The sequence below is a fragment of the Montipora capricornis genome, chromosome 11 (genome assembly GCF_036669925.1).
Source record: "Montipora capricornis isolate CH-2021 chromosome 11, ASM3666992v2, whole genome shotgun sequence".
In the NCBI taxonomy this organism is placed as follows: Eukaryota; Metazoa; Cnidaria; class Anthozoa; order Scleractinia; family Acroporidae; genus Montipora; species Montipora capricornis.
The window spans coordinates 16,865,637-16,875,636 of record NC_090893.1 but is presented as its reverse complement, the minus strand read 5'-3'; the positions used below and the strand labels follow the sequence as shown (position 1 = coordinate 16,875,636).

The following is a 10,000-nucleotide window of genomic DNA, read 5'->3' as shown; positions in this document are numbered from 1 at the left end:
TCATTACTTTTTGCCACACATAGATCGCTTCGGATGGCGAGGCTGTGTACAGTACAATTGCTGGTAAGTGCCTCACTTATGTCCAGAATGAAAGCAATTAGATGCGCCCCTCAATTTTGTCATCCAACAAGTGTCTTAGGGCCTTACTTAAATGACCTCTGAGACCTTGATTGTTTCCTTCGTGGTGTCAAATTTCGATCAAATTTAGAATCAACTATTTGTAACTCTTCTTGAAGAGGTTTTGATCTCTAATCTTTTACCACAAGCCATAAACAGGAAAGCAATATCAGCTCATGTGGGAACCGACTCAATTGCAGGTTTCTTCAAAACGAGGCGACGAACGCACGTACCAACAAAACAAATTCTTTGTGAACTAGACCTATAATTAACCTCCTCCTAAGTTGCCATTCGTTTCAACTCCTCAACTCTTGCCCCCTCGTTGAATTTTTTAGTTTTATTAATCTTTACCCACAGATATTCTCAAGGATGTTAACTTAGATTCAACGGAGAAAGATGATAACAAGCAGTCTGGTAATACGTGTAGATTAGTGAAAATTTTGGGACAAATCCTTGGCAGTGTCGAGATAAGCTATTTACAACGCATTTAAAACTTTATACTTGTCAAATACAGCTTCATAATAACACTACTGGACGTTGTCACATCCGTCACGCAAGTTGTTCCCTAGAGAAAAACAACCTTCTGCATGACTTTTAAGTTAGCGCTTTCAATGGTGAACACTTTGCAACCTCTACATAAGAGTAGTGTGAACCATTACAAGGCTGTATTAGAAAACACTCCAAAGATACGCTCAGTTAGTCGTGTTCTACTCCTTCTCATGTCATACCGATTAGACCTTTTATGCCATAATCTGTCAAACCCTAATAAAATGTGTCGTGAAATAGAAATAATGGTTCAACTAATTAGCTCCTTGCTTTTTTCCCCAGATATTTATGATGACCTCGTGGCAGATTATTTTATCACAGAAAATCAAGTAAGAAGTATTTTTATTCTCTTTATCCCTTCTTATGGAGATAAGACCGATAGGCAAGAACGGGTAAAAGGAGCATCTCCTCAATATATTTGAAATGATATACGCGTTTTTACTGTATTTCCTAAGAAAACCTTCGAAACTGATAGCATATGCCTTTAATAACAGCATCTCAAGCTAACCACCGTAGTATGACTGTAGAGTAATGTGATTTCTAAAACCTGTCGTGAGCGATCGAGCAACAATGATGTACATGACGGAATGCAATTCCAAGCATATTGAAAATAGTCGTATTATTGTCTACCCTTTCAACATCTTTAGGGGTCCATATGGACGTGGGAGAGACTTTCACAACAAGATGTTCAGCATGCCACCGAGCTTCGCCGTCTCAATCATCCAAACATTGTACCAATATGGAAACAAGGCTTCTTCAATTCATTTCGCTGGATAGTAAGTATTCAACATTAGTGATGATATCCTGTGTGGATATCATCATCATCATTATCATCAAAGTAATAATAATAATAATAATAATAATAATAATCATCATCATCATCATCATCATCATCATAAGAAACTGTAGGAAACACTGCTAAAGAGTGCTCAATACACGTTTGTGTAGAGAGGTGTATAGAATTAAATGACTAAATGAAAATACACAAGATTCCTTGCGGCTCTGAGTTTCGTGCGTATGCATTCATCAGGCAGATTTAATGAAGAACAGACTTATTAGCTAGCTATATATATATACATATTTACGATGAGTAGAACAATGGGGTCTGGTTACAATGGGTGAGAAGGGCGGAACTGGGGGTGTGATGTAAGACTGGCTGAGCTAAAACAAGCGCAATACAATAGCTATTGTGTAGGATAAGCCTTAATGTTCTTGAGATAAAACCTGTTTTCATGTCGGCATTTGGATACAAGCTCGGATCGTTTGTTCAGTAGATTGTTGTTGCTGCGGTAGTGGTTTGATTGGACAATCAAAACCACTACCAAGAACTACATCGGATTGACTGAAGGAACTTTTAAACAAAGATACACTCAACACAAGTCAACATTCACCCACAGGAAACTTTCTAATAGCACTGAATTATCAAAATACATCTGGCAACTCAAAGACAGCAACACCAGCTTTACAACTACATGGTCTATCATTGCAAGAGCCCGCCCCTATCACAATTCAAGCGAAAGATGTGATTTATGCTTGGCAGAAAAACTTCATATAATTAAACGCAGCAACAATCTACTGAACAAACGATCCGAGCTTGTATCCAAATGCCGACATGAAAACAAGTGTTATCTCAAGAACAATTAAGGCTTATCCTACACAATAGCTATTATATTGCGCTTGTTTTAGCTCAGCCAGTCTTACACCACACCCCCAGTTCCGCCCTTCTCACCCATTGTAATCAGGACCCCATTGTTCTACTCATCGTAAATATGTATATATATATAGCTAGCTAATAAGTCTGTTCTTCATTAAATCTGCCTGATGAATGCATACGCACGAAACTCAGAGTCGCAGGGAATCTTGTGTATTTTCATTTAGTCATTCAATTCTAGTTCTAATAATAATAATAATAATAATAATAATAATATTTTTCTTTACCCTCGGATTTTAGAGTAGCTTGGTGTAGTTAGCATCTCCGAGCATTTTCCCTGTAAACAATGACATACCACAGAGGACAGACCGCAACACCGGGAATTCCACGCCCTACTCTTTACGAATAGTGTATAGATTATGGCTCTTGATAGATTCTTATACGTCCCAGAGGGTTATGAAGAATGAGGGGTTGTGAAAAGGGGTCTACGGTTTATTGTCTCTATCCCAGCGAGAAGACTTGAGAGTCTAACCATTTGCAAATGTCATTACAAAGACAGCATAGCCAAACAGCGTGAAGTGTTTGAACAGACCGTTTCCAAAGGCCTTCAAGTTGACAAGCTATCGGATGTAAACCGGCAGTAATTCATTGAGCTGTAAGCCTAAAAAAATTCACTGACAAAAAAAAAAAAAAAAACTTAGTGTAACAAAGACCGAAACCATGGCAGGCCGTTCTTTTCTAACTGATGATCTGTTTCTCAGGCCTCACGTCCAAACTATCCCCATGGAAATCTCAAAGAGTACGTTCTTCAAAGACAATGCAAAAAGGAAAACATAGAGATGTTTTTGTCCCAAGTGGCTTCTGCGTGTCATTACCTTCACAGTAAACACATTGTGCATGGGGCTCTTCGAGCTGAGTACATCAATGTCTTATCACCAAACCAGGTAAGTTGGCCACTTGTGAACTCATCATTACGACAAATTTTTATTGAACAATGCAAAATGATTTTAAAAATGCGTGTTATTTTTCTCGTAAAAAGAGAACTATAACTGGAGCATCAAAATGAACCTCCGACCGTCAGAATATATGACCTATTTTGGGATACTTAACTTTCCTAAGGAAGCTTTAATGCGTCACCTCGTCAAGCCAGAAATTGAAGGAGGCGATGCTTGTTCGATTGTCGTCTCAAATAAGTCAGATTGTTCAGTAGAGGTTTATCAACGTATAATGACTGAAAACTGTCCTTTGCAGGTTCAAATTGGTCGACTGGGACGCTCCAAGAGTCTTTCAATGAGCGCTTACGAAGTCACTAGTACATCGTGTGTTGCACAAACGACCATGCCACTTGATGCCAGTAGATGGTGAGATATCATGAGCTGCCTAGAAAAAAGGAAAAAAATACAGAGTTAACAAGGGAAGAGAGCTTTAGGAAACGATGAAAAACATATTCGAATGACGTTTAAGAGGAATGCTCTCTCCTGTCACTAATTCGACACTGTCTCCATTCCTTAAAGTCACGCCAAGCATGGCCACATAAGGATCGTGACAGTCACAAGTTTTCGCTCTGTTCCAAAACGACTTTCCCTAAATCCTCGAATTATCCCATTTGTCATGACCGAAATTTCAAAATTGCACTATGATCTAAATTCAGTGAAGGTGCCACACAAAAAGCCCATTTCTCATTTTTAATTAGCGTTGCGCAGAATCATCCTGAACCCATGATAAAGATTTCAGATGAAGCAAAACAAGTCGCGTGTACCTCTTAGAAAACATATATTTTATTGCTAGAAAAATTTACACCGAAGACTCCCTTTTTTGAACAGGAGTGCACCAGAGGTCATCCTGGATGGATATTACTCGCATGCCAGTGATGTGTGGGCATTTGGTATACTAGCCTGGGAACTCTATGCATCCTACCAATATGGTCAAGAAGAACAACAATTTTCGAGACCTTATCACTGGCTTGACAATGACGAGGTAAAGATTATTATGGCGGAATCCTGTCTCCTTAGTTTTTTTCTAGCACACCCAAGTTTTACTAGTATTAGAAAGATTATTACCAATCCATGATAAAGACTTTTACTCGGTGATCCACCAACATGAACTAACTGTTTGTGATCATCATTATCTTCCTTACAGATTCTGCCTTATCAGCGAGACAGCGGTCCACTCAGCCGACCTGAATGCTGTCCTGATTGGGTCTACATCCTCATGCATCAGTGTTGGGCTTTCGATTCAAAGCAGAGACCTCCGTTCCTCGCCATTTTCGATTGTCTCACAAGCAGGTATTTCTCGTACTTAAAATCACATTTCTTACTCAAAAGTCATTGCGTTGTTGCATGTTCAGTAGGCCGTCCACAGAGATACAATAAAAATATTGCTCATCGCCTAAAACGAAGAAAAAAGGAGCGTCGAGTCGATCTAGCGCTGGAGCACTAATTGGGGACACTGTAAAGTGAAATCAACAAATTAACGCAAATTAAATCAAATCAATTAACAATTATTCTTTGAAATCGAGGTCAATGATGGTAGAATATATACCGAGCCGCAAAGCGGCGAGGTAAATATTCTGCCACTTTTCACCGAGATTGAGAAGAATAATTGTTTTAGTATATACTCACGAGGTGATCTCAACAACAATTGCAGAAAAAACGATCCATGCAAAGTCGATTTAATTGGCACCTCAATTCATGCGTGGAAAACGTGCAGGCGGCACAGCATGCGCGAAAGTGCTTACAAAAGCTTCAAACATGACAAATTTAAATAACCTTCGTTAAAATCCTCGTCACAAACAGCAAAATGATCATTTAGCACCGTTTAAATCAACAATCTAAATCGAAAGTCTGCTTGTTAAAACATTTTCACCGTTCGATCAAAGTTTTTGAGGTTCATTTGAAATGGCAATTGAAAGTGCAGTTGGTAAAGGATCCACATGAAATGGTGGCTCTAATTGAGGTGAGCGTTAGTTTGTTGTAAAATGACCCGTCTTGATTCCTTGCAACCATGTGGAACTTTCCTAAACATGTTTTTAATTCCTCGATTTCACTTAGAAATTCGTTTTGGTGGGCGACCAGCCCTACAAAAGAGAATGACTCCGAGTGAAACAAATTGTTGGCGTGAAGATTGTTTAATTTTCAGCAATAATTATCTGGAAAAACGAAGTCAAACACTGGTTGGCAAAAGTGTGAACTCTTCTCTTACCTTTGAAAACTTTTAGGCCAAATTTTGTGGCCTTCGTTGTCTTCTGTAGCACACAGCATCATCTTGTATTGTCAATATTTCCGATTCATAAATGCTGGCGAGTTTACGCCGGCCATTTTGTTTTGTTTGGATCAAGCATTATTCACTCCGAGGGGAGTGAATAATGCTCAATTACTCCGAGATAGCGAACCGATCAGATTGCTTGAAACACCAAGATCACTGAGTGAGTCTATACTAAATGTTGGTATTTGAGTAAAAGGGAAAACCGGAGTACCCAGGAAAAAACCTCCCGGAACAGAGTAGAGGACCAACATCCCCAACCCACATATGACACCGTCGAGTGTGGAAATTAACCCAGGCCATATTGGTGGAAAGCGAGTGCTCTCACCGCTACGCCAGCCCTGCACCCCTAAGTTACTCGATGTAAGAAGTTACTTCTTGTAGGAAACCATTGAAACAGGACTGAACGAGTTCGACTAATTTTCACAGTGGCTGTTTACAGGATAATGAGACATTACGGAAAGTAAGTTAATGGAAACCGAGGACCATAATGTCCTGAATCCCCCTTTTCTCACATTTTGATTTACTCTTTTAAACACTTTTGCATTCTTTGAAGCAGTAATTCTCCTATTTTTGCTCGGTAAATGCCTAGGAATGATTTAGAAAAATGTAACGGCGTCATACGACTGAGATGCTTGTCAAGAGTTCCCTTAACATCAAATTGGCGAATGGTAAAATTCATTAAATCAGATTCATCGAGGTGAAGGGATCTTTACAGTTTGAAGTAAATGGGAACCGTAGATTAAGGGTATTCAAAACCATGATCACTGGTATTTTCGAAGACTGGCAGTGAGTTTGCTAAGAAGCCAACGAACTATAAGTTAGTTTGTTTGTCACATGTGTATGAATACTAGAAATACAATTCTGATCGAGGAAGTGAAGATTCACTTCGACAACGCGATTTGGTCAGGGCAAAAAAAGCTCGGAGGTTAGCATGGGTTTAGAGTTTAGTAGGCTGGAGTGGAATAAACTGCTCACTGTGTTAATCTGGTTTTTGGTTAAAAGGAAACCAATGAAGGCTTGGATTATGCAGCTTTGGTTGAAAACACACAACGAAGGAGAGTCGCCGGATCTTTCTGTCTCTCAAGAGACTGACGCCCCTCACGTGTTAGGTGAAGATAGTCACCCCTCTGAAAGAAACATAGAGAGAATGTGTTCCGAAGAGTTCTTTGCTCAACATCGCTATAAGTATGTAGAAAGGTCAGATGCTTATGGCCCCAAGGAACGATCTGAGAAATCCGTAAATTCTTCAGATAGCCCACCCACCGAACAAACACGACAAGTTGACGAAGCAAAAGTGTCAGATTATTCGTGCCCTGTGACTGACATCATGTGTCCTTGCGAAACTAGAAACCAAACAATCGATGTGGTCTCCGGAAATGGTGACTATGAAAAGTGGATCAAGGAGAATAAGAACGCTTTGTACGCAACTGAGAGTTCTTCCAAGGACGAACTTCAGTATGCTGAGTTAAGAATATGTGGCATAAACCGCTCACGCTGGGAGTTGGATCACGGCAAAGGTGGTGCTTATCACGCACCCGACTATGAATTCAACAACCATGAATGGGTAAGAGCTGGACACACTGCACATGCAGCGAACAAGGCTTCAGATGCAGATGGAAACTGTGAAATTCACGCCGACAAAGAGGAAGCTTTCACCACAATAAATAAAGATTGCAAACTGAATGAAATACACTACAAAAGGCCAGCTAGACTCCCGAAGGAAAGACAATACAACTTCCCCAGGAAGTGCGAAAGTGCTCAAGAAGATCGGATAGGAACAGGGGAAACACAGAGTTTTCAGCCTAAGAAAAAGGCAAAAAGGGAACCCAAAATTGATGAAGACATTTACGATCGTCCTATTGTAACCTCGGGCGATTCACCAATAAAAGGTATGAATGCAAACGGGTCCTTAGAAGATAAGAAAGGAAATGCAAGCCTCGAAGAAGCATGCAACGTAGAGCCAAACTCCTTCCAAGAGGAAAATTCAGGAACGATATGCTCGCAGGGTGATGCTGGTGCACCAACAGAAAGTGGAAATTCCGATATTGAGACTACGCAAACGAACAAGATGGATGTAGATCGCTCCCCAGTTCACTACCAACAACCAAGTAATATTCCCAAGGATACTGAATGTCAAAGAAATGGAGAGACCGCACGTGATCGAGCCTCTCCTTTAAGAAGAAAGAACGCGATGAGAAGGAAAAAGCGACAGAATTTCCAGTACAAGAGGGAAGCTAAATGCAAACCAGATGATAAGGAAAACGTTTGCGAGAATAAAACATCACCGCATGAATCACAGAGAAAACATGTATATGAAAGTGAAACAGTGCTGATGGAGGATGAAAGGGACGAATCCCCTCTCCAGGAACAAGCCATAACAATGGAAAGACACAACTCTGTATTGCAGAGGCAGTTGACAAGTATTGTGGTTGACCTCAGTTTGTAACTGTTTGAATGCGCATTCTTTATAGCCTTGGTCCTCAAAGAATCGTATCATCGCTAAGCTTCATTACAGCCTCAGGTTTAATTTTTTAAGGCGTTCTAGGTAGCTATGACCTCTAAGCATTCAGGGCATTTACAACGGAAGTGTCTTAAACGCCATCGAAAACATGCAGTATTAAGCTTTGTTTGCACAGTGCCCAATTGGGCCAGCAACAATCCCTCAAGAAAGATTCAGGTACTCTGACCATTGAACATTGATGAAAAACCTAGTAGCAATGGATTTACCTTGAGAAATACGACAGAAGAGAAAGTGCATGACATGTTGCACCTTAAACCATTGACCCCCGGGAGTGAGACTTTCTGATTTTACTCTAACGCCAGAGGATTTTACTCGTCAACTGAAGGCATCCTAGGGCGTGTGAGGTGTCAATGGATTAAGCAGTCAAAAACCATGTTCCCTCCATTAAGAAACAATAGAACATTTTACAGTTGTAGCTAAGTTACGTGGCCTAAAAATGGAAGCGAGGATGCCGGTGAACCTGCTTTGATACAAACCTTTGTGCTTTTGTAATGTTAATGAAGACTAATTAGAATTACAACAAAACAATTTACATGATAAAAGCAGTGAGGTCTGTATTAATACAAGGTCACGGGCAACCTCGCAGCCGTTCATAGGGTCGGCCACTGAGAAAACAACTGTAAAATGGCTGTAAAATTTCTTGCCAAGATATTCCGCGATCATATTGGTTTCAGAGTAGTTACTTAAGGTTCATAAATTGCAAGCAAAACGACAATTAGACACGGATTGCTTCCACTCTGATTTCAAGTCTAATAAATACAAATTACAAAGTTACCATTCACCACCGGAATGTTTCAATGCTACTGCGTAGTATCTTCGCCAGTTCTGTAAAAAGAGAACTTTTATATACTTGCTCATCAGCGTTCTTTCTTTCGGTAAAATGTAAGTAGGTGTCAGGTATAAGGCCCCCATTATCACGCCTCCACACAAGACAGTCAAAACTTTGGGTCTTGAATCGTAACTTTGTAAGTTGCATTCATTTGTTTAAACTCCAAACTAGAAGAGTGCCAAACCAATGCAGCTCTTAAAGTCCCTTATCATGTACATAAAAGAATTTCCATACTTTTGTTGAGTAGTGAGGTGGCCTAAACTTAAGATTTGCGTGTGTTACTCGTTATTTCCCTTTTGCCGGCACGAAGTTGCTTACTTTTAAGGTTAAAACCTTTTGACTGCAAGGATTGATCGGCATGTAAATTCTCCTAATAATAAAAAAAAAACTGTCCGATTCAGACAGGTATTGAGAATGAAGATAATTATTGGCTGAAGAGGTGTGATCTTATATATAACACCAAATTCTCATAACTAACTGAAGTCTAACCGACAAAGAAATTTATGGTACCAGTTGGGAGAATGAATGTTTCGAGCTTGAGTATGAAAGCGTTAAAAACAAGCCCAACAGGTCATGTGTTGGCCTTGGCAATTGCCGTCAGTGTCTCCGCATTTGAGCAGTTTATCGGTTCAATGCAGTTAAGTTAATTGAGCAGAGTGAATTGAAGATGCAATCAAAGTGAGCTAAACTTGTAAGAGGTTGAACGCATGTAACAGTTTCCATATTGATAGTGTAGTACCCTACAAATTTGTACACTTTCAAGACTTACAGGACGTTTTTATATAGCACAATGCTCTAAACATTTTATACGCTCATTATGCATTCATTTAGAATTAAATTCGCCTTGAGTGGGCTGTAGTGACCGCACAACACCTGGCTGCAGGCTCAGCCACTGACAAAAATATCATATGAAGATGTCGGTTGTGTAACATCGACTTAAGACAATATTGTTCGGTTACACGTATCTAATAAAGATAAAATGAAACGCCAAGCATAGATTATCTCTTTTCAAGTCCCGTTTTTAATGTCTGCATCACGCTGTCAGGGTTAGTTGACACATAGGACAAGGTGT

At 39.9% G+C, this 10,000-nt stretch overlaps 1 protein-coding gene across 3 annotated transcripts in view; it reads left to right on the top strand.

Annotated features, from left to right (window-relative positions):
• Window positions 1-10,000, top strand: part of LOC138022848 (uncharacterized) — an 84,117-nt gene that overhangs the window by 13,901 nt on the left and 60,216 nt on the right. For 2 of the 3 annotated variants that reach the window (XM_068869829.1, XM_068869827.1), the window contains exons 11-19: window positions 24-63; window positions 475-531; window positions 946-992; window positions 1,311-1,439; window positions 3,076-3,258; window positions 3,566-3,675; window positions 4,138-4,291; window positions 4,454-4,599; window positions 6,581-9,919. In XM_068869829.1, coding sequence (XP_068725930.1) covers window positions 24-63; window positions 475-531; window positions 946-992; window positions 1,311-1,439; window positions 3,076-3,258; window positions 3,566-3,675; window positions 4,138-4,291; window positions 4,454-4,599; window positions 6,581-8,024 — 2,310 coding nt within the window. In that variant the 3' untranslated portion in view covers window positions 8,025-9,919. Of the gene's footprint in view, window positions 1-23; window positions 64-474; window positions 532-945; window positions 993-1,310; window positions 1,440-3,075; window positions 3,259-3,565; window positions 3,676-4,137; window positions 4,292-4,453; window positions 4,600-6,580; window positions 9,920-10,000 lie in introns of those variants that run through there. The other variant, XR_011126652.1, reaches the window with a different exon arrangement.